Source organism: Hyperolius riggenbachi, chromosome 9 (assembly GCF_040937935.1).
Source record: "Hyperolius riggenbachi isolate aHypRig1 chromosome 9, aHypRig1.pri, whole genome shotgun sequence".
Lineage (NCBI taxonomy): Eukaryota > Metazoa > Chordata > Amphibia > Anura > Hyperoliidae > Hyperolius > Hyperolius riggenbachi.
The window spans coordinates 63,329,938-63,355,382 of record NC_090654.1 but is presented as its reverse complement, the minus strand read 5'-3'; the positions used below and the strand labels follow the sequence as shown (position 1 = coordinate 63,355,382).

The 25,445-nt window shown below is 46.6% G+C and overlaps 1 protein-coding gene across 1 annotated transcript in view; it reads right to left on the bottom strand.

Moving 5' to 3' along the window:
* Positions 1-18,661: 18,661 nt before the first annotated feature.
* Positions 18,662-25,445, bottom strand: part of LOC137532444 (E3 ubiquitin-protein ligase TRAIP-like) — a 40,968-nt gene continuing 34,184 nt past the window's right edge. The window contains exons 14-15 of the mRNA XM_068252932.1: positions 20,388-20,438; positions 18,662-18,864 (exon numbers count right to left, since the gene is read on the bottom strand). Coding sequence (XP_068109033.1) covers positions 18,745-18,864; positions 20,388-20,438 — 171 coding nt within the window. The 3' untranslated portion in view covers positions 18,662-18,744. The remainder of the gene's footprint in view (positions 18,865-20,387; positions 20,439-25,445) is intronic.

Here is a 25,445-nt window from a genome sequence, read left to right as displayed (position 1 = left end):
TTTTTCCCGCACGTTGCATGGCAGTACACGCCATGCAATCGCGGAAACGCACGCGTAAAAACGCACGCGTTAGATGCGATCGCAAAACCCAGAAACGCAGGGGAAAACGGCCCTGCAAGTGTGTTCCCTGCCTCTTTTACATCAATGTTGAATATTGCTGGCAGCCGTGTTTCACCTTTATGAGTAAGCGTGGCGAACAAGGTGCCGTCTGCGCAGTAGCACGGAACCACTTGTGCATGGCTTTTTCCTCTGCTACTGTGCATGTGCAAAAATTACTGGCGCCTCCGCAGTGTGGCCGTACTCTAACATGGAGGAATAGTAACTGGCCCACCAAACTTGAATTTGCCTGCTACACACTTTCAATTATAATTGGCCAGTCAAGCGATCACCTGCTCAGAAGCGTAATCAAAAATACGCTTCGCGCAATGCATAAAACTTGCGTGGCTAACGTGACTTGCGTGGCTTCCGGTCCTCCGCAGGAACCGCGTGGTGACAAACGTATGCAGTCAAGTGAGGGCTGCAGCAAAAACGTCACTTCCGTCACATAAAGTCGCACTGCGTCAGTATAAAAAAAACGTATGTGGATGTAGTCCCTTTTTTTTTTTTTTTTTTTTTTTTTTTGGGACCCATTGGATGGGAGACATCCCTGTTGCCAGTGACGCACCTCTCCCATCACACCCACATATCTACTTTTTATGACGAGTCAATTGCTATTTATACCCCCATATGTCTGCAGTTTTCACCTTATGGCGAGATATTTAGTTTTACAACCCACACGTAGTTTTACAACCCCCAGGCTACACAGATTCATTAAAGAAGTCTTGATCCTGAATATGTAGCCTAAATCTAATGAAAATTAGAAACGATGGCCCTTAACAGGCAAAACTGGCCAGAGCAATGTACCTGTGACTATTTTGCATAACCCCGCCTCCTCCTGATGCTACCCTGTGGATCTATATCAATACATCATGTTTGTTTTCACATGTTGCGTTGCTTGTCAGGATCTGGACAAATACCGGGGGCTTGAATCACAAAAGAGTGCTAACTGTTAGCACAGCCGTTTTCGCGCAAATTTTCACGTGTGTGCGCATTTTTGCACGCAATTAAACGTTTTTGCGCTCAGCGAAATCGTTATCGTTTTGTGCGCAAACTCGAATTTGCGCGTGAAAACAATAGCGATTTCACGCGAAAATTCACGCTTGCGCGTGAAAACATTTAATTGCACGTGAAAATTCGTGATTGCGCGCAAACGCGAAAATTTGTGCGAAAACGGCCGTGCTAACAGTTAGCACTCTTTTGTGATTCAAACCCATGGTGTATATAATCTATGTATGAATGAAATAATGATGGAGAAGGTACTTTTGTATTACGCGTCCAGCAGAGCGGCTGATGTAACTGAGCCTGTTACCGGGGCTCACCGCAGCTGAACGGCTGACTGCGGAAGGACGGCGTGGGACTTAGACGTGTTTATGGGGCGGGAGGAATCCCCGGGTAACTATCAGAGTTTTAGTATTGTTCGTCTCTGAGTCTCTTTAAAGTCTTTCGACAGGAAGTTGCAAGGTCTCCTGGGATTTGACCTAGAAAAAATGCGATCTCCTTGCCTTTTTTGTATGCGATTTTCTAATGCAGTCACTACGATTGCAAGTTTCTAAAATCGCATCATACTACTGTGTACAATTCATCACAATTTTCATTATTTTTAAAAAGGCTTTGCAATTGAAAAAAAATGCATGATGTTATAAGAACACAGCGCAACGCAGTCTGTTTGTACAGGCCCTAATGCACTAATCCTTAATCTGCACTGACAGCACATGTAAGGCTGGGTTCACATAGGACATAGCGTGAAACACTGCGTTTTATGTCATGTTGTAAGTTAATGTTGTGTGCGGTGTTTGTGGTGCGTTTGCAATGCATTTTCCATGTGTTTTAATGCGTTTGCATATACAAAACGCATATGCGTTTTTCATGCGTTTTTAGATTTCCATTCATGCAAATCACTTGGAAGACAGCAAGAAACCAAAATACAGCAAAATAAAATATTTTGGGGAAAAAACGCATACCATTGCGTTCCCATTGACTTTAATTTTGTGCGTTTTGTGGGTACGCATTACACACAGGGAGTCAGGAAGCCGCTACTGCCACACATCTAACCGAGCCTTTTCGAGCATGCCAGATTGATGCCAGTCTGAACGTAAATCAATCGGGCTTCCAAAGTGCAGTATTAGTCTCTGGCAAATTCAGGCCGGTTTCACTCTGAATGTTGGCGGAAGCCTGGCGGCCGCACTGCCGGCTGCATACTTCGGGGATTACTGTGTCAGTATGCAGTAACTCCTATCTGGCAGCCGGCAAAGCAGGAAATGACACTCACTTCCTATGGCCGAAGCGATTAGGGCTGAGCTCTCGGATTCCGAATTTCAAGTTTGCCATCAGAATTTGGCAGTTCTGAGTAAGCACTCAAAACTCGAAAATTCGGCAATTCCGAGGTTAATTGTCAAGCCCCCTTACATGCAATCATCACCAAATTTGGCATGTATATTAAGCAGATGAGTAGGAACATGGTAAAAAAAATTTTTTGTGAAAAGACCTTATAGTTTTTGAAATAAACGATTTTAAAGTTTCATAGGAAAAATGGTTTTTGAACTGTGTAAAATGACACTGCTGCAGTACAGGTTACTGCATTCCGAGTTCTGTATACATATTGTATAAATTTCATGAAAATAGACAGTGTGGGGTCCCCCCTCCCAAGCCTCCTTAACCCCTTGTCCCCCATGCAGGCTGGGATAGCCAGAATGTGGAGTCCCGGCCACATGGGACTTCGCACCCTGAGCTATACCAGCCCGCATGGTCCTAGGTATGGGGGGGCTCTGGAGGAGAGGGGCGGCCAACCGCCCCCTCTCCCCCAGAGCCCTTGTCCAATCCATGGATAAGGGGCTCTTCCCCACCTCCGGTGCCCCAGGAGTAGGTGGGGGCCGCCGACGTCCTGGGGGGTTCATGGTGCCATCCGGGGTTCCCCTTTAACAAGCAGACTCCGGAAGCCGCCCCCTCCCCAGGATAAATTAGTATAGGGGTACACGGTACCCCTTACCCATTTCAGCAGAGTTAAAAAAAGAAATAAAAACACGACAACGAAAAAAGTCCTTTACGCAGTGGCGGCGCCAGGGGGGTGCTTGCACCCCCTAAATTTGTCCAAGCACCCCCAAAGCACAACCTGGCGTGAACTGACTTCAGGCGTCTAAGAGACGCCGAGTCAGTTCACAGCGGCAGCTCCGAAGCAGCAGAGCAGGGCTACGGTAAGATGGCCGCCCGAAGCCCTGCTCTGCAGACTTGGAGTTTGCAGAGCAGGGCTTCGGGCGGCCATTTTCCCGTAGCCCTGCTCGCCGGGTAATGCAGGCTGCAGGCAGGAAGTCAGGTGAAGGAAGAGGATCGTGAGAGCTGCGCGCCACAAGGAGGTCGGGAGAGGAGGAAGTCGGAACAGGAGGTCTTCTGACTAGGTGAGTAAATGGGTTTTTCTTTTTCAGGTGGTGCTGCTGATTGTGGTCAGAACCAGGGCTGTGGAGTCGGTCCAAAAATCCACCGACTCCGACTCCTCAGTTTAGGATTCCACCGACTCCGACTCCACGACTCCGACTCCACGACTCCGACTCCTCTAATTTGCATATTAAAATTTTGTTGATTAAAAGTATGTAACATGAAATTCGTCTCTTAACTGCCAACGCTTAGGAATTTTACAAGACAACTGAAGTGAGAAGGATATGTAGACTACTATATTTATTCCCTTTAGACTAAAACTAGTCCTTGGTAAGAGTACTTGTAAAAGGTACAAACCGGAACAAAGAACATCTATCAGGCCCTAGGCAATGTAAGTGTGGGTACATGTAAGAATGATGTGCAGGTACTCTGCAGGGGAATGAGGAGATTGTAAACAGACAACACCTCTGTGTTCAATGTGCACAGCATTCTCAGTGGATTCCCTGCAGCTCTGTGGGGAGTGCATATGTAGAGTATAGTACTACTGTGTAACAAAGTAAACCTGAGACAGATGAAATTAAAGTTTTATACGTACCTGGGGCTTCCTCCAGCCGCCTTCAGGATAATCATTCCCTCGTTGTCCTCCTCCGCCACCTGGATCTTCTGCTATGAGTCCAAATACTTGAGCCAGTCAGGCGTAGTGCGCATGCACACACTCCGCCGCCAGGAGCATACTACACCTGTGCAGCACTATTGCGCAGGTGCAGAATGTTCCTGGCTGTGGGAGCGGCATGCGGCCGGACAGCGCTGACTGGCTGAATTACCAGGACTCATAGCAGAAGATCCGGGTGGTGAAGGACAGCGAGGGACTGATTAGCCTGAAGGGGGCTGGAGGAAGCCCCAGGTATGTATAAAACTTTACTTTTCATCCGTCTCAGGTACCCTTTAATTTGTAGTCACCACACCAAATTTTAACAACATATCAAATTATTTGATTTCATCAGCAAAGGAAGTGCATACATTTGCATAAATCAGCATCAATGCATAATTATTTCCATCTCGTTTACCATCTCTATTAGTGACACAGCTACACATCAGGCTTTATTCTTACAGCATAGATGTTATTTAGTATATATAAAAGATTCCAGTGTACACATCATGTATACAGTCACAATCAGATATGTATATCTGACCTTAAAAATACGGGGACTGCTTTATTGAAGCAGCACAAGTAACTAATTTTGATTGGTTTATTTCATTTTTGTGGACTAAGCACAGCTATTACTGTATATATACTGTATATATACATTATTTTTAATGACTATTATCTGAGAAATAGAACATTTTATCATATTTTCTATTTTAATTACAGTTACAAATTCATTAGGAGTCGGAGTCGGTGCATTTTTTCCCGACTCCGACTCCAGGCACCCAAAATTGCCCGACTCCACGACTCCGACTCCACAGCCCTGGTCAGAACTAATGAGCATTGTGCATATTGGGGTCAAATCTGCTGAGCATTGTGCATATTGGGGTCAGAACTGCTGAGCATTGTGCATATTGGGGTCAGAACTGCTGAGCATTGTGCATATTGGGGTCAAAACTGCTGAGCATTGTGCATATTGGGGTCAGAACTGCTGAGCATTGTGCATATTGGGGTCAGATCTGCTGAGGATTGTACATATTGGGGTCATATCTGATAACGATTGTGCATATTGGGGTCATATCTGATAACGGTTGTGCATATTGGGGTCATATCTGATAACGGTTGTGCATATTGGGGTCATATCTGATAACGGTTGTGCATATTGGGGTCATATCTGATAACGGTTGTGCATATTGGGGTCATATCTTATAACGGATGTGCATATTGGGGTCATATCTGATAACGGTTGTGCATATTGGGGTCATATCTGATAACGTTTGTGCATATTGGGGTCATATCTGATAACGATTGTGCATATTTGGGTTATTGAACGTGTTTTTTGTTCAAATCTGCTCACATTTTGTGTATTTTCTTGAGAAAACCTGCACAATTATGTGAATTTTCTGGGGAAAGGGTCACCAAATCTTGGGCCCTCTGTCTTTGCGTTGCACTTTTAACCATTTACCGCCATCCTAACGTATTAAAACGTCATGCTTACCGCTATTAACAGCAACATGACGTTTTAATACGTCGCGCATTCCCGCCGCTGCTACCGCCGTGTGTCCGCCGCTACCGCCGCCATTACCGTCGGGATCCCGTGCTGGGTGATTGGGGAAGAGGACCGAACGGTCCTCTACCCAATCGCAGTGCCTGGAGTGAATGGACGTGACCGCGAAGAGCGGCTACGTCCATTCACATAAACAGGAAATGTAACAGTTTAATAAAGTGTAAAAAAAAAAAAAAAAAAAAAAAAAAGTGAACACGTCCTATGAGTGTTCACTAGCGCCATCTTGTGGCCAAAAAGTATATTACACCTACAAAATACATACATTTTCAAGTATATACACATCATTAATAAAATTACCCTTCCAACCCTCCCCCCCAAAAAAAACACTTGTAAAAAAAAAAAAAAAATCAGCTTAAAAAAAATAAATAGTTTCCTTAGGGACTCAGCTTTTTTTATTCTATATTTTATGGGGGAAAATTAATTTTAATTTATTACATAGGGGCTTGTAATTATGGCCAGAACAAACAGAAAAATAACCACTTATATTTCAAAATAATATACTGTCGCCATACATTGTGGTAGGGACATAATCTAAACGGTTTAATTATCGGGACCACTGGGCAAATAAAACGTGTTTGTTTTATCCACAGGAGAATGTTTAATTTTAAAACTATAAAGGCTGAACACTGAGAAATAATGATTTTTTTTCTTTTTTTCTCATTAAAATGCATTTAGAATAAAAAAATTCTTAGCAAAATGTACTACCCACAGAAAGCCTAATTGGTGGCGAAAAAAACGAGGTATAGATCATTTTCTTGTGATAAGTAGTAATAAAGTTATTAGGGAATAAAAGGGAGGAGCGCTGACAACTGAAAATTGCTCTGGTCCGTTAGGATAAAAACCCTTGGGGGTGAACTGGTTAAAGGGAACCCGAGGTGAGAATAATATTGAGACTGCCATAGTTATCTCCTTTTAAGCAATACCAGCTGCTTGGCTGCCGTGTTGGTCCTCTGCCTCTAATTCTTTCAACCATAGACCCTGAACAAGCATGCAGCAGGTCAGGGGTTTCTGACAATATTGTCAGAACTGACAAGATTAGCTGCATGCTTGTTTCTGGTGTAATTCAGTTCACTACTGCAGCCAAATAGATCAGCAGGGCTGCCAGGCAACTAGAATTGTTTAAAAGGAAATAAATATGGCATCCATCATATCACTCTCACCCTGGGCTCACTTTAAAGTACAGTTAGCCCCGCCCTCATCCGGTCATGACCACGCCCATTTTTCACCGCGGCGCACTTTGCGCGCCGCAGGTTGTAGCCTCACCCATTTTTTGCCGCGGCGCACTTTGCGCGCCACAGGTCGTCAGCTCCCCCAGAAATTGGTCCAGCACCTGCATAGCTCCCACTAAAAAAAATTCCTGGAGCCGCCACTGATCCCACGCCAGTATCCTCAGGAGTGGTCCCACGCCAGTATCCTCAGGAGTGGTCCCACGCCAGTATCCTCAGGAGTGGTCCCAGGCACCCGGCCAACTCCTAGGGCTGAATGGCTATAGACAGCCTCTGCAATCTGTATTGCATAAGCTAGAAACACGAAAATTGTTTGCTAAAACAAGAATTTTCGGCAAACAGTGTCATAAACAAAATGGCTGCTCTGGAATTCCCGTTCCCCGGAGGCCACCTCAGAGTGTCAGACTGAGCGTTATTTCACATAAATAGGTGGGTCCAGGGGACCAGGGCACCTCCTGCTCTGGTCACCTGGACCCACCATCTATGTGAAAAATGGCTGGTTTCGCCACTCTAGTGTGGCCTCCAGTGTTCCGGGATTTCCCAGTGGCCATTTTGGTCGCATCACTTTTTTTCGTTGTCATGTTTTTATTTCTTTTTTTAACTCTGCTGAAATGGGTAAGGGGTACCGTGTACCCCTATACTAATTTCTCCTGGGGGGGGGGGGGGGGGCGGCCTTCAGGGTCCGCTTGTTAAAGGGGAACCCCGAATGGCACCATGAACCCCTCAGGACGTCGGCGGCCCCCACCTCCTCCTGGGGCACCGGAGGTGGGGAAGAGCCCCTTGTCCATGGATTGGACAAGGGCTCTGGGGGAGAAGGGGAGGTTGACCGCCCCTCTCCTCCAGAGCCCCCCCCATACCATGGACCATGCGAGCTGGTATAGCTCATGGTGCGAAGCCCCACGTGGCCGGGACTCCGCATTCTGGCTATCCCAGCCTGCATGGGAGACAAGGAGTTAAGGAGGCTTGGAAGGGGGGGACCCCATGCTGTCTGTTTTCATGAAATGTATACAATATGTATACAGAACTCAGAATGCAGTAACCTGTTCTGCAGCAGTGTCATTTTACACAGTTTAAAAACCATTTTTCCTATGAAACTTTGAAATCTATTTGCTCAAAAACGATAAAGTCTTTTCACAAAATATTTTTTTACCATGTTCCTACTCACCTGCTTAATATACATGCCAAATTTGGTGATGATAGCATGTAAGGGGGCTTGACAATTAACCGCAGAAGTTGGCACTATTGACTTCAATAGAAATGCACTTGGAACACGAAAATTCAGAACACGAAATTCGGTTTTCGCATGCGGTACACGAAATTTTGACAAAATTGGCATTCAGCTGTTCCGATCAGCCCTACCAGTCACTGACCAATTTTACCACCTCAATGCTTTTGAGGGTCAGCAGTAAGTAGATTGTGTAGGTAAACTGTCATAATTATAATTGAAAGTGTGTACCAGGCTTTAACGTAGTAATACACCTGACGATTATGGGCAGATTCGACAAAGAGACAAATTCATCTCTAATCAAATCTGATAAGAGATAAATTTGTCTCTTTGTCAAAGCTGCCCATTTACTACAGGCCGATTCCCATCCTATTTCAGCATGAAATCTTCAGGGAATCGGCTGAGCCTGCCCCGTACACCCCGCCGCTGCCCCCCAGTGTGTGCATTTATACATTACCTGTCCTGTAGTAGCCTCCAAGTGGTGTCCGTCCATATCTCCGGGTTCGAACAGCTGCATACATTTCGTAGACGTTGGCGCATAGCGTCTGATGTCAGACAAAATGCGCTGCCAGCGTGGATGCAGAACCCAGACAGACAGTGCAGAGGCTGCTACAGGACAGGTAATGTAAAAAATGCATACACTGGGAGGGCACATTTATACAATACAGTGGCAGCGCTGGGGTTTTCGTCGCTTGTTCCGAATCGGCTGCCGTACCGCCGCAAACCCTACCAACCAACTTTGGCCCGACATCTTGCAGCATGTGTGATCGACAATGCGAACCAAAATTCGTTCCGAAGTTGGTTGCTTTTTCGGTTGGGCATGCACTTGGCGGAACAGGTTGATCGATCGGCTGCCAAGTCGCCTGATGTGTGGCCAACTTTAGTCTTTGCTTGACTAACAGATCTAAAGTGAAGTATCACATTGAAGAACAAGAGATTCTGCTTGGATGGGAAGAATTTGATATTCTTTGTTAGTTTACAGTACAGCTGAATTTCCATTTAGGGCCTGGTGGCGGTTTTCCAGACACTACATACATGTCTGCTGATGTTCCTCAATAAACGAATTGAAAAGAAATCGAGAGCCCAATATGGTGTAGTATGTCAAGACAGATTGAATAATTGAGACAGTGAGATGGTAATACTCACAAACATGGGTTATCGCTCAGGTAACCACTCAATAGGCAGGTGAGGAGATTAGACCTGTCCTCACTCAGGATTAAGAAGTCGCTCTCTGTAGATAGGAGAAAAAGGGTAGATCACCCCTCCACCTGGGGTGGACTTGAATATACTGGTAGGTGAACAGAGGCGCCAGTAGAATAAAAGTACATAAAATTTCGCGGGCACAGCCCACTTCTTCAGGCAATAAACAGGGGATAAACAGGTGCTCTGCTTGCTGTAACAGAATTGCTGTTGTTTATCCCGTTTATTGCCTGAAGAAGTGGGCTGTGCCCGCGAAACGCGTTGCATCCTTGGGGTATCTTCAATAAATGTGTATTTATTTATTTAATCACAGTCCTTGGTGTCTGCTTTAACGGAGGCAAGTCCACCACTTCCTCCCAGCAATTTTTAAAAAATTTTATGTACTTTTATTCTACTGGCGCCTCTGTTCACCTACCTCAATAAACGAATGCATAATTGCAAGCATAATTTGTTACGGAAACAGTACAAATAAAGTGAATCGGAACCATCTACACAAAACAAAAAAACAAAAACTGATACTTACCTAAGGAGAGGGAAGGCTCTGGGTCCTGTAGAGCCTTGCCTCTCCTCTCCTGGTGCCCTCGGTGCAGCGCTGGCTCCCGTGGTTAAATCCCCCGCCGCGGGGGACTCTGGAAGTCTTCGGGAGCCGAGCCCTCCTGAACACAGGCGCTTCCATTCTGCGCACGCGTGAGTGGGCGCTCGCACATGCGCAATATGGTGTGGCCCGTCTTCGGGAGCACTCGGGCTCCCGAAGACTATCCGAAGCCCCCATCGGCAACGGAGAGAGCAGTATTTGACCAAATTGGTCAAATACTGCTTCCAGGGACAGCACTACACCGAGGTCACCAGGAGAGGACCTGGCTTTTCTTTTCTTTTTTTTTTACACACTGTTCCCATTGACTTTAAAGGATACCCGAGGTGACATGTGACATGATGAGATGGACATGGGTATGTACAGGGCTAGCACACAAATAACTATGTTGTGTTCATTTTTTTCTTTCTGTGCCTAAAAGAGTTAAATATCAGGTATGTAAGTGGCTGACTCAGTCCTGACCCGGTACCGCCGGATACAGGAAGCGGAGGAGGGCGGCGTGGGAGCGATCCGCAAAACACATTATACTACTTCTCCTGAGTACGGCGGTACCACATGTGTGGCATTTTTTTGCACCTTAAGTGCGCTAAGGGGCCCAAAGTCCAATGAGTACCTTTAGGATTTCACAGGTCATTTTGCGACATTTGGTTTCAAGACTACTCCTCACGGTTTAGGGCCCCTAAAATGCCAGGGCAGTATAGGAACCCCACAAATGACCCCATTTTAGAAAGAAGACACCCCAAGGTATTCCGTTAGGAGTATGGTGAGTTCATAGAAGATTTTATTTTTTGTCACAAGTTAGCGGAAAATGACACTTTGTGAAAAAACACAATTAAAATCAATTTCCGCTAACTTGTGACAAAAAAAAATGTTCTATGAACTCACCATATTCCTAACGGAATACCTTGGCGTGTCTTCTTTCTAAAATGGGGTCATTTGTGGGGTTCCTATACTGCCCTGGCATTTTAGGGGCCCTAAACCGTGAGGAGTAGTCTTGAAACCAAATGTCGCAAAATGACCTGTGAAATCCTAAAGGTACTCATTGGACTTTGGGCCCCTTAGCGCAGTTAGGGTGCAAAAAAGTGCCACACATGTGGTATCGCCATATTCAGGAGAAGTAGTATAATGTGTTTTGGGGTGTATTTTTACACGTACCCATGCTGAGTGGGAGAAATATCTCTGTAAATACACAATTGTGTGTAAAAAAAAAATCAAAAAATTGTCATTTACGGAGATATTTCTCCCACCCAGCATGGGTATGTGTAAAAATACAATGATATACATTTATAGAGAGAGAAGTGAGCAGGGAAAGGCCATCTCTGGCAGCAGTGAGGTTCCCCATCTGCTACTAATCAGGGTAACCCTGCGGGCGGCCTGCGCAAGTCTGCCACTGTATATAGTTACAGAGGAAGTGGGGTGGGGGGAGGCAATGGGGGTATACGGGAGAAAGTTGCAGAACGGGGAAGGGGAGCAGAGAACATATACACAGGAATTTGGAAAGCGTCTCTCTGGCCGTTGATGGTGACAAAATAACTTTCAGAAGGCAGAGAGAGAATGTCGAAGAGGAAGCATTATTTAAAAAAAGAAGAAATAACAATGTTTGGCTGTTTTCTGCTCACCATATCCTGTGCTGCCTATCAGGGGGAGGGAAGATATCACCATACGCAGAGCTGCACCACTGATCCCTGATAATGGCAGATACAGTATACACAGTCACATGCAGCACTCATTTGTGCATCATTGCACACAGCTCCCAACTGTCCCTTTTTTTTGAGGGAGTGTCCCTCTTTCTGATCTCAAAAGGTTGGGAGTTATGCCATTGCATACTCCCTGCAGGGCCGGTTCTAGCTACAACAGGGCCCCGGGGCAAAAGTAACTTGGGGGGGGGGGGGGTCTAGCAATGCCAGCGGGCTACATTGGTTCAAGTCTTTCAAAATTAACAGGACCAAAAATCAGGCGCCAGAGCCAGGACAAGGTCCTCCAGCACCCAAGGCTGAGACACTAAAGTGTGCCCTCCATCTCTTCCACCCGAGTTGTCACACTGATTACTATTCAGGGAGTATGGCACAACTGTAAACCTACCAAGACAAGGCCGTCCACCTAAACTCACAGGCCGAACAAGGAGAGCACTGATCAGAAATTCAGTCAAGAGGCCCATGGTGACTCTGGACGAGCTGCAGAGATCTACAGCTCAGGTGGGAGACTCTGTCCATAGGACAACTATTAGTTGTGCACTGCACAAAGCTGGCCTTTATGGAAGAGTGGCAAGAAGAAAGGCATTGTTAACAGAAAAGCATAAGAAGTCCCATTTGCAGTTTGCCACAAGCCATGTGGGGAACACAGCAACCGTGTGGAAGAAGGTGCTCTGGTCAGATGAGACCAAAATGGAACTTTTTGGCCAAAATGCAAAACGCTATGTGTGGCGGAAAACTAACACTGCACATCACTCTGAACACACCATCCCCACTGTCAAATATGGTGATGGCAGCATCATGCTCTGGGGGTGCTTCTCTTCAGCAGGGACAGGGAAGCTGGTCAGAGTTGATGGGAAGATGGATGGAGCCAAATACAGGGGAATCTTGGAAGAAAACCTCTTGGAGTCTGCAAAAGACTTGAGACTGGGGCGGAGGTTCACCTTCCAGCAGGACAACTACCCTAAACATTAAGCCAGGGCAACAATGGAATGGTTTAAAACAAAAACATATCCATGTGTTAGAATGGCCCAGTCAAAGTCCAGATCTAAATTCAATCGAGAATCTGTGGCAAGATCTGAAAACTGTGGTTCACAAACGCTGTCCATCTAATCTGACTGAGCTGGAGCTGTTTTGCAAAGATGAATGGGCAAAGATTTCAGTCTCTAGATGTGTAAAGACACACCCTAAAAGACTGGCAGCTGTAATTGCAGCAAAAGGTGGTTCTACAAAGTATTGACTCAGGGGGCTGAATAATTACGCACACCCCACTTTGCAGTGATTTATTTGTAAAAAATGTTTGGAATGATGTATGCTTTTCATTCCACTTCTCACGTGTACACTACTTTGTATTGGTCTTTCACGTGGAATTCCAATAAAATTGATTCAGGTTTGTGGCAGTAATGTGACAAAATGTGGAAAACTTCAAGGGGGCCGAATACTTTTGCAAACCACTGTATACTATATGATGTGAAATTATATTCATGTTTTTGGGATAAGTCCCTAGTAAACGGTGTTACTATTTTTGACTACCCAGTGTTGATGTACAGTATATTTATTATGTCATGGACACTTTTTTCTTTAGTTTATGAGCTATACAAATGTCCTCGCAGATGCATCATAGGAAGGCTCTGCTTGTTTGTTTTGTTTGCCATGTATACAAATCGTAGCAGTGAGAATGGTCCCATAGGGATGCATTGAAACAACACTTTGCTGATCGCTGGTGTAGTGGAGATTTTTGCAACTTTGTCAGATTTTGCAACCAGCTGCAATTATTTATGCATAACCCTAACCACATCCCATCCCTGCTGATGCCTAACCTTAACCGCCCCCCCCCCCCCCCCCCCACACACACACACACTAACACATACCTATGAATCTGCCGCCGGGAGTGTTGGGCGCAAGATAAAGCCGATATACAGCTTACCCTGCTCCTGTACAAGTCATGGCGGCGTTAATTACTATTCCCCTTTACTCACTGAGCACTGCTATTGCCATAATTCCTATTATGGCCTATGGTGTCGCTGGCTGCGGCCAAATCTCCTGCGCTGTTTTAGAAGAGCTCGCCACCAACACCTAACCTTAAAATTTCCCCTACCAACATCTAACCTTAACCACCCCCACTCCCATCCACACACCCAAAAAAACAAAAAATATCAGTTGCAAATAATTACAGCCGGGATTACGAAAAGAAGCCAGGCATGTGCAGTTATGTGCAGTACGTACAGCGTGCTTGCGCCGAATGGCAAGTTGCAAAATCTGCGGGGTCTCAAAATATTTCACTACATTGGCGATCAGTAAAATGCTGAAACGCTGCTGAAAAGGGCCCCAGATTGAACCCTCCCCATATCATTCACAGCTATAGCAGAGAACACAATCTAAGGGGACCGATTAGCAATTCCTCAGACGTGGGTTAGCACCGCTGCGCTGAGCTGTGTCACAATCTACAGCCTCTTATCTGCTCCAGGCAGTGGCAGGAAGCTAGGCAGGAAATGCATTACAGATAAGCTAACACGCTGAGCACAACCTGAGTGTTGATGATTTGGCTGGGAGGAGGAGGTGGGGGGGGGGGGGATGAACGCCAGATATGAGGAGAGCTACATGGGACATTGCGCAGCATAATAGTATGCTTGTCACATCTTCCCAGTACAGTCCTGAGCGGGATACACCAGACCACTCACAGTCATTTACCTTACCAAATTCATTGAAATTAATGTATACAGTAGGTATAATAAATAAATAGTGTTTGAACCCTCGCATAATATTTAAAAGGATGTTTGAATATGAAAATATTCTGATTAGAAATTAGCGTTCAAAAATGAATCAAAACCATCAATTAAATATGATTAAAAACAAAACAAAAAAACATTAAAAGCCCCCCCCCCCCCCCAAAAAAAAAAAAAATCACAGCAGCAGGTCTGGATAAAGTTTATACAAACTTTTCACATTAAGATCCTGAATGGTACAGACCACAAACCCTGGCTCTCTAAGGAGGTGTAAGGGCTCGTTTCCATGCTGTAGATCTGTGTTGCATGTCACTCCCGGCCGGGGGGTGGGACTTGCGATCACCTTCATTAAACTGAATGGGATCGCAGACTGAAGCGCCCGGAAATGCAGCAAACCTTGCGCGACGATTCAGCGGTGAATCGTCACGCATGAATGGAAATGGCAGATAGTGCAGTCTATGCACTGTTTGCTGTCCATGCGATCGCGTTTCCATATGGGCGCACGAAAGCGCACTATTTGGAAATGAGCCCTAAGCCGAGCAAAAAGGATGGATTGTTAATGACTAACCTACCCCTCATCTACTTACCTGGGACTTCCTCCAGCCCTTTGCAGCTGACGTGTCCCACGCCGCAGCTCTGCTGTAAGCCGCTGGCCCGGGGTCCATGCACAGTGTCTTGCCAGGCTGTCCTCTACTGCGCCTGCGCGAGCGCCACTGTCAATCAAGTCTATGTTGTCCGGACTGTACTGTGCAGGCGCAGAACTATGGAGCCTGCGCAATACAGACTTGATTCACAGCGGCGCTCGCGCAGGCACAGTACAGGACAACCTTGAGGTCACCCTCTGCACTGGCGGGCAACCGGGCCAGCGGCAGAGTGGAGATGCGGCGTGGGACATGTCAGCTGCAAGGGGAAGGAGGAAACCCCAGGTAAGTAGATTGTGGGGTACGTTAATTAGCTTGATGATCCCTTTAATGTTTATACAGTAGACACTGCTCTTTGCATCCTACCCTGGACCTTCTACATACAGCAGAACATGCAGCTTGGCTGGGAACCCAGCCACACATCTGTAAAGTCTGAACTTGTTCATGGAAAGCGATCCCCAATGATCCCTTCAGAGGGAAATACTGGAATGTGTGTCTATAGCTTCAAAACTTTAACTTAAAGGATACCTGAACTCAGAACTTCCTTTCTGCTTTATAAGATACACAACAGCATAATAACCTTTAGAAAAACATTTTTGTTACAGCTGATACAAATCCTGCAATAAATCTGTAGAATGTCTACTTCCTGCTTTTCACAGAAGCAGACATATTGTCAACATTCTGCGTTTACCAATTAGCTCTCTGGCGCGGCAGGTAGCGGACACAGCTGAGGGATCAAATTACAACTTGTGATTAGTCACAGATGAGGGGGAATTAGACAGGCTAAACTCTCTAAATACATACAGGGTGAATTTCTGTGTTTTCCTTCTGTCCTGAGCTAGAGTTCAGATCCACTTTAACTCAGGTCTGATGTCCTCTAGAAAATTCAGTGTTCCCCAACCTTGTCCTCAAGGCCCACCAACAGTGCATGTTTTGCAGGAAACCACAAACCTGCACAGGTAAGGTAATAAGTTGCAGCAGAGCTGATTAACTACCTCTTTGGATTTCTACAAAACATGCACTGTTGGTGTGCCCTGAGGAGAGGGTTGGGGAACACTGCATTGTACAGTGTGGCCTGCAGTACATCCACAGGGGCCTAGAACTCGCAGTGACAAGCTCTTAGGACATACATTGCACAGCTTCTTCAGGCTGGGCGTCCAGACTCTGCAGCGTCTTTCTGTGAGAAAGGGTTAACTGCCTCTTGTGCTGGGCAGATGGCTGCCGCACCCTCCACTTTGTCAGCACAGGTGAGGCCCTGCCTGGCAGGTAGAGGTGGGTGTGGGCTGAGCTGACAGATGGCAGAACACACAGCCAATAATCATACTTCTTCCCTTTTTTTTTCCTGGCGGAAAATTTAAACAAGACAATAGTCATGTGTGTTAAAGTCCACTTGAGTTGCAAATAAATTATTGAGCAAACACACACAGCACTTAGGCAGACGTTGGCAATGTTTGGAGGGGTGATGGGGGGAGTCAGGATTCAAAAAGAGGAAGACAGACAGAGCACGCTCAGACACGGCACTGCAGTGTTTGCTTTATGTCATTATGACTGAGCCTTTGTTATTATTCTGGGTCTAGCGTCTGCGATGAGGAGGTCTGGCCAATCCAAGGTGTTATGTGTGTGCCACAATGATTGTGTGACCTCCAAGAGGCAAAAGCATAGGGCCTGCTCTGACTTTACAACATGGGGGGAGAGTTAACAGAACTAACATCAAATAAAGAAAGCAGTCAAGCACATAAAGTTAAGGGGCCCATACACTGGCAGATTTCAGCCATCAATCGATCGATTTGATAGAATCGATCGACTGGAAATAGATTATATCAAATCAGCCGATCCATCGATTTGCGGCTGATTTAGATCGATTTGATCTATCTAACTCGATAGAAAAATTAAGATCGGTCTGCTGCTGGCAGCAGATTGATGGCACATAGAGTTGCTTTGGATGTAATAGTTATTTAGATCTATTCCCAATAGATTTAATTCTGAAATCTATTGGAAATCTGTTCCTAGTGTGTGGTACATCAGATAGATTACTGTCAGATTCGACTTGACAGGCATCTGACAGAAATCTGATGGTCGAATCTGCTGAAAATAAAAGCAGCCTACAATCAGCGGGACAGTTAGCTGCCCCCCCCCAATTTGGAATGATTGCACAGCAGACAATTTGCACCTCTCCCCCAAAAAACGGCTTTAGAGACTCAGTAAAGGTGGGTAGGTATCCAGGTATAGGTGCCCACAGTATAGGAAGTCAGGTGTAGGTGTCCATAGTATAAAAATCCAAGCATAGGTGATCCCAGTATAGGTAGCCAGACGTAGGTGCCCTCAGTATAGGCAGCCAGCTATAGGTGACCCCAGTATAGGTAGCCAGTTATAGGTGACCCCAGTATAGGTAGCCAGACGTAGGTGCCCTCAGTATAGGCAGCCAGCTATAGGTGCCCCCACAAGCATGTGCTGGTGGCGGCTCACTCACCAGCTCCATGTGTTCCCGCGCTGTCTCCTCCCCCACTTCTCCGCCTCTGTTCCGGCGGAGGCAGAGCGAGAGGCAAAAAAACATACCTGAGGCTGCCCTGACACACTGAACTATAGCTTGCTGAAAGGACTTGGCTGGAACTAAACAAGACAGTCAATCAGTTCCTCAAGTAAAACATTGTGGCGCTGCCACAATAGTTGGGCGCCACCAGTAGTAAAATATTGGTGATATAAATTACAGATTTTAAATGACAAAAACAGATATTTTACTGTGCACTACCCAGCACCTATTCTGACCTCAAGCCTCTGCTCTAAGTGCATAACCCTTCCACCTAATACCTAACCCTAGCCCCACCTCTAGGTGCCTAACCCTAATGTGCCCACCTAATACGTAACCCTAGCCTCCCCTGTAAGTGCCTAAAAAGAAGGCCCCCTACCTAATGCCTCTCCCTCTTCTGTAAGAGCCTAGAATTAACCCCCCCCCCCGCCTATCCTTAATCCCCCCGGTGAGCAACACTAACCTAAAACCAGTCCCCCAAACGATAGACAGTTGTAGCCGACAATGTACAACCATTAAATACTTTGTAGTAGGCGATCGACTACTACCTAGGCTAGACACCTGCCAATTGTAGTGCCCAATTGACCTGATCAATTTCCTGAGTCAGTCAGATGAAGCACCCCAGCTAATCCTGGAGCTGAACAAGGTCTCCAGAAGCCCTTAAACATCCCCCAGTGAGCGACAGCAGGCGGTAGGTGCACACATCCCACATATACATACATTTATTGGCACAAAAATCACACACAGTGAAGGTCACCAATACACAAAACTCATAATTTCTTCCTATACAGAAAAAGCTGAAAGATAAAATTAAATATGAATTATGGTGTTGTGTTACAAAGAACAAAAAGATATCCTGTCACTGTCCGAGAGCCACAAAAAAAGAAAGGCGAGAGCATGCATGGCTCTCATGTTGCTTGCCAGTCACAATATCACAAGTCACCACTGTACTCTGTCATAGCGGGGAGACCTCCGGCAGTCATAGTGTAGGTGCACAGAAAATGTAGAGCGACACCTACAGGCTCCTCATTGCCAAGAATTACCACAGGGTAAAAGCTCCTTGTGAGTATCACACTCTTCACCAATACGGAGAGGGGTTAAAGGTTTCAAAAGTCACCCCCATAGAATGGAAGCAAAAGGAACATAATGGCATTTCAATAAAAAGACGTTTAATTCATCGTCGGCCGTAACAGCGACCCGTGTGTCTCAGTTCTGGGGAGGAGTAGAATGATTTGTCACTTCAGGAAGTCCTCCAGCCGGGGCTGGTTGAAAGTGCTGGTAGATGTAGCGGGCGGTCTGGAAACCTTCTTCCTCTTCAGCTTTGGAGGTAAAGGCCGGATGTCAGACATAGAACTCTGTGGAGGGGAGTTATGGAAAGCAAAGTGTGCAAATACAAGCTGTACATACAGCATCTGAAATGTGACCCCGGGGGGGGGGGGGGGGGGGGGGGGGGGGTCAATTCTCCAGCACAGATGGTTAGGATGGTAAATGAGATGCAAATAATCCCAAATTGCATGCAAATGTTATGATGCTGTGAGCTCCTAGGCCAAACGAAAAGCGACAGGAAGTGTTCTTGAGTGGGTCAATTCTAAGCAGATACACGTTACATTACATTTGTAGGTAGGCCAAAATTAACCTCTTTGGGACTAAAAATTCCAGAGGCGCATAAAGTAGTGACAGTGTGTGTGAGTGTCTCTTACACCGTTATCTGCGTTTCGCAGGTCTGTCACCTGCTTCCTCAGGCAAAACTACAGGAAGAGTCTGAAGCCTACAAAAAAATACCTCCTTTTACTAGGCAGTCCTGTTCAACAATAAGGTCATAGCTGAAACACTGCATTGACGCGACAGAATGATCAATTAATACTCCCGAAATCCCCGGGGCAAAATTTGGTAGAGGCAGAAGTTTGTGCAGTAGCTCGGCTTGCAGTCATGTCAATCTCCGCCTCCTCCCGCCCATCTCAGTCTTCTTTCACTGAGAGGGGCAGGGAGAGGCGGAAATCCGCAGAGATTGACTGGAGAACTGGAGGCAGAGCTACAGCGCAAAGCCATGCCTCTCCCGGGCAGCAAAACCCACAACCTCCAGTGATGGAGGCTGCCTGCGCTGGGGACACATACCTATCCGGGGGACAACCTTGCCTGACTATACAGGGAATACCTATCTCTGGCTATCTAAACCAGAGGGACCTGAGCCAGGCAAATGGCTCTGGTCCCGAAGGGGGATAAATTGGCCGGTCCCCAAGTGGTTAGTGAGCATGGCATTGACCATCTCTAGAGATGATTCATGAGATGCTAGTTTTTCAGAGTTCATGCAAATGATGCTGCAATTTATATACAGGTTGAAATTGTACCGATGAAAATAGTCCGCCATTGCATTCAGCATACATAAATTGCAACCAGATTTGCATCAACTTGATAAAATTTGCATTTTTATGGCTCATCTCTATTCTAGCGAGAAAAGGAGTTACAGATTGCCCAGCAAGCTCATGGTGAACCAGAACTCCCAGGAGTTTGTGAAGGGCTGAAAGAGACCAAAAAGCCTCCTTACTAAAATACTAAGCAAAACAGAAGTTTGCCTTCTTAAAACAGAAGGTATTTGCGATTATTCAGGTTGAAGTGAGTTATGAGACCTCCCACAATGCATCACTGCTGAATATGCAAATCATCTTTGTTGTCTCGGATAGCTGACTACGCCTCCATGACCGCAGAAATGCAACGATGTGTCAGCTTGTTAATATTACAGAGCCAAACTTATCCAACATGCATACAGACTGCTTCGGACTGGTTGATCATCAGTGCATGGCATGGATTAATATGTCTTTATGGGGTAGGACATTAAACACCTAGAGAGTTACAGATTGCTCAGCAATATAAAGGATACAGGCTGAATAAACTTTGTTCGCCAACCTAAACCATCAAATCCAGTCCTCACCTGGAAAAAGAAAAAAAACAAACAAACATGGAATTAGTGATAATACCCCAATTTTTTTAAGAAAAAGATGCTCCCCCCTTCATTAAAGAGAGCCCGAGGAGGGCTCATTAAAAAAAAAAAAAAAAAAGAAGAAAGAAAGAAAAAAAGTAGGCTAAGGGGGGCAGAGCGGGTCAGGTAGCAGCAAAAGCTGCAGCTATCCACAGCTCCTGTGGGCTGCAATGGCCCACTTTCACTTTCGTGACCTCTGGATCATGACGCTGGAATGAGAGACCGTCTCTCCTTCACAGCGTGCAGGGAGGCGGGGGAGTGGCAGGGGGCGCAGCCAGGGAGAGAACTGTGAAACCCTGTAGGAACACCCCTGGCGGACCTGTTGAACAGGGATTCCCTCTCCCCTGTGTCTACCTCCAAGACGGCGACAAGTAATGTCAGCGTTTTGGGGCGGATGGGTTGCTCTGACTGAAGTCAGACTGGATTAGCTGCATGCTTGTTTCGGGTGTGAGATTCAGCCACTACTGCAGCCAAATAGACCAGCAGGGCTGCCAGGCAACTGGTATTGTTTAAGAAGAAACATCCATATCCCCTTTTAGTTAAAGAGAATCCGAGGTGGAAATTACTAATACTATTGGGGCACAGAGGCTGGTTGCGCACACTAAGACCAGCCTCTGTTGCCCCATCGTGTGCCTCCATGTCCCCCCTGCTCGCCGCTATAGACCCCGCAGTGCTGGCGACACGCAGCGTGTCGCCAGCACAATGTTTACCTTAGCGCTGTCAGTCAGCGCCGCTCCCCCGCCCGCGTCACTTCCCTCCTATCAGCGGGAGGGAAGGGACACGGGCGGGTGCGCCGATGCGGAAGAGGCGGAGGAGCGGCGCTGACAGACAGCTCTAAGGTAAACATTGTGCTGGCGACACGCTGCGTGTCGCCAGCACTGCGTGGTCTATAGCGGCGAGCAAGGGGGACATGGAGGCACACAATGGGGCAACAGAGGCTGGTCTTAGTGTGCGCAACCAGCCTCTGTGCCCCAATAGTATTAGTAATTCCCACCTCGGGTTCTCTTTAAGGATCCCTTTAAGCAGGGACAAGTGCAGTGTAGTGTTAAGTACAGGTGGTCCAGAACCAGATAAAGTACCCCTGAGCCGAGGTCTCACAATACAATTTCAGCATACAGGTATGTGTCCTGAACTGACAGTACCCTCCCGAAGCCAACCCCCCCCCCCCCCCGCAGTCTGTTGACACCCCGTTCTGCCCATAACACACCCCTTTCTGATGCATTACACACCCCTTTTATGCTCCTGTGACCTCTCCTCTTCAGCATGTGCCCCCCCACACAATCGGCACATTAAAGGAGTCATTAGGAAAATCCCGGCTCTACTTACTCAGGGCTTCCCCAAGCCTCTTGCAGCTGACATGTCCCACACTGCAGCTCTGCGCTCAGCTGTCGGCCCGGGGTCCCCGCTGGTGCAGAGCCCGACCTCTAGTGCGCCTGTGCGAGCACCGCTGTCAATCAAGTTAATGTTGTTTGCAGGCAGGCGCAGTACACCGTGGACTTGATTGACAGCAGCGCTCATGCAGGTGTAGTAGAGACGACCTCTCCCGGGGCGGCAGCTGAGCGCGGAGCTGCGGCGTGGGACATGTCAGCTGCAAGGGACTGGAGGAAGCCTCCAGTAAGTAGAGTGGGGGAATATTTTGTTTGCCTGATGACTCCTTTAAGTACTCGACTGGCTCCTCCCTTGAATATGAGCGAAAAGGAAGAGGCAGTTTAAATCCGTAGTAAAGCAGAGAAGCTGTGCACAGGATACACTATGTCAGCTCACTGGAGTGCTCTAAGTCCAAAACAAGTTCATGAAAGTCTGCACAAAAGAGCAAGTGGCTGGGCAGATCCAGTGTAATACGCCAATTTTCTTTTTCTGACGAACAGCGGACAATCGGGACACCAAAGGACAAAGAAAATGTGCGGTTTGAATCTACGGAAGGCAAGTATTCGTTGTAGGTGTTTGGTCGTTTTTATTTTTTCAATTCAGGAGTACTTTACGCCCTGCTCACATTGAATCTCCATCCACTTCTTATCCATGTTCCCCAACTTAACCAGTGCTGTGTATTGACCCAGTTTTCAAAAACTGACAAGAATATATTTCCATTAAATATTTCCATTGGCTCAATATTAAAGTGGACCTGAACTCTTGCACAAGGAAAACAGAGAATTGCACCCTGTATGTATTTAGCGAGTTTAGCCTGATTCCCCCTCATCTGTGACTAATCACAAGTTGTAATTTGATCTCTCCCCTGTGTCACCTGACTGCCATGGCAGACAGGCTCTTTTGAAAGCACAGGATGTTAATATGTCTGCTTCCATGAAAGCAGTAAGTAGAAACACTGCAGATTTATTGCAGGATTTATATCAGCTGTAACAAATGTTTTTCTTTAAAGGTTATTATGCTGTTGCATATCTTTTATAGCAGAGATGAGGTTCTGAGTTCAGGTCCGCTTTAAAGCGAATACCTTTGGTGGCGAACGATCTTTCGATCACCCTTGCCTCTCCAGCAAACATGTCTAAACTGCTAGAAAATTACTATTGCTTGCAGATACCTCACTAATCACTATTTACTGATTGAATTGCTAAATCAATTCTTTTAACCACTTGAGGACCGCCCCCAGCCGATGGGCGGCGGCAAAGTCCGGGCCCAAACGACCGCAATACGCCCATCGGCGGGGGCGGCTGCGGGAGTGGCTATGCGGCGATCGCGTCATTCGTGACGCGATCAGCCGCCGGGGACTGGCTCCGCCCACCGCTCGTAGTAACCCGCCGGCCGTTCGGAAGCGCCGGCGGGTTACTAGCACCCGGATCGCCGCTGCACATATGTATAATAGGCTTTGTAATGTATACAAAGCCTATTATACTGGCTGCCTCCTGCCCTGGTGGTCCCAGTGTCCGAGGGACCACCAGGGCAGGCTGCAGCCACCCTAGTCTGCACCCAAGCACACTGATTCCCCCCCCCCCTGCCCCCTGATCGCCCACAGCACCCCTCAGACCCCCCCCTGCCCACCCCCCAGACCACTGTTTGCACCCAGTCACCCCCCTAATCACCCATCAATCACTCCCTGTCACTATCTATCTATCTGTCACCCCCCCTTATCAATTCGCCAGTGCAATATTTACATCTGTTATTCCCTGTAATAACCCACTGATCACCTGTCAATCACCTATCAATCACCCCCTGTCACTGCCACCCATCAATCACCCCCTGTCACTGCCACCCATCAATCAGCCCCTAACCTGCCCCTTGCGGGCAATCTGATCACCCACCCACACCAATAGATCGCCCGCAGATCCGACATCAGATCACCTCCCAAGTGCAGTGTTTACATCTCTTCTCTCCTCTAAACACCCACTAATTACCCATCAATCACCCCCTATCACCACCTGTCACGGTTACCCATCAGATTAGACCCTAATCTGCCCCTTGCGGGCACCCAATCACCCGCCCACACCTCAGAACGTCCTCAGACCCCAGCCCTGATCACCTCGCTAGTGCATTGCTTGCATCTATTTCCCCCCTCTAATCACACCTTGAGACACCCATCAATCACCTCCTGTCACCCCCTAGCACACCTACCCATCAGATCAGGCCCTAATTTGCCCTGTGTGGGCTCCTGATCACTCGGCCAAACCCTCAGATCCCCCTCAGACCCCCTTCCGAACACCTCCCCAGTGCATTGATTGCATCTATTTTCCCCTCTAACCGCCCCCTGAGACACCCATCAATCACCTCCTGTCACCCCCCCTAGCACTCCTATCCATCAGATCAGGCCCAAAACATCCTGTCATCTAAGAGGCCACCCTGCTTATGAAAGGTTCCACAAAATTTGCCCCCTCATAGACCACCTGTCATCAAAATTTGCAGATGCTTATACCCCTGAACAGTCATTTTGAGAAATTTGGTTTCCAGACTACTCACAGTTTTGGGCCCGTAAAATGCCAGGGCAGTATAGGAACCCCACAAGTGACCCCATTTTAGAAAGAAGACACCCCAAGGTATTCTGTTAGGTGTATGATGAGTTCATAGAAGATTTTATTTTTTGTCAAAAGTTAGCGGAAATTGGATTTTTATTGTTTTTTTCACAAAGTGTCATTTTTCACTAACTTGTGACAAAAAAATAAAATCTTCTATGAACTCAGCATACCCCTAACGGAATACCTTGGGGTGTCTTCTTTCTAAAATGGGGTCACTTGTGGGGTTCCTATACTGCCCTGGCATTTTAGGGGCCCTAAACCGTGAGGAGTAGTCTAGAAAACAAATGCCTCAAAATGACCTGTGAATAGGACGTTGGGCCCCTTAGCGCACCTAGGCTGCAAAAAAGTGTCACACATGTAGTATCGCCATACTCAGGAGAAGTAGTATAATGTGTTTTGTGGTGTATTTTTACACATACCCATGCTGGGTGGGAGAAATCTCTCTGTAAATGGACAATTGTGTGTAAAAAAAATCAAAAATGTGTCATTTACAGAGATATTTCTCCCACCCAGCATGGTTATATGTAAAAATACACCACAAAACACATTATACTACTTCTTCTGAGTACGGCGATACCACATGTGTGACACTTTTTTGCAGCCTAACTGTGCTAAGGGGCCCAAAGTCCAATGAGTACCTTTAGGATTTCACAGGTCATTTTGAGACATTTGGGTTCAAGACTACTCCTCACGGTTTAGGGCCCCTAAAATGCCAGGGCAGTATAGGAACCCCACAAGTGACCCCATTTTAGAAAGAAGACACCCAAGGTATTCTGTTAGGTGTATGATGAGTTCATAGAAGATTTTATTTTTTGTCACAAGTTAGCGGAAATTGATATGTATTGTTTTTTTTTTCACAAAAGTGTCATTTTCCGCTAACTTGTGACAAAAAAAAAAATCTTCTATGAACTCACCATACTCCTAACAGAATACCTTGGGGTGTCTTCTTTCTAAAATGGGGTCACTTGTGGGGTTCCTATACTGCCCTGGCATTTTA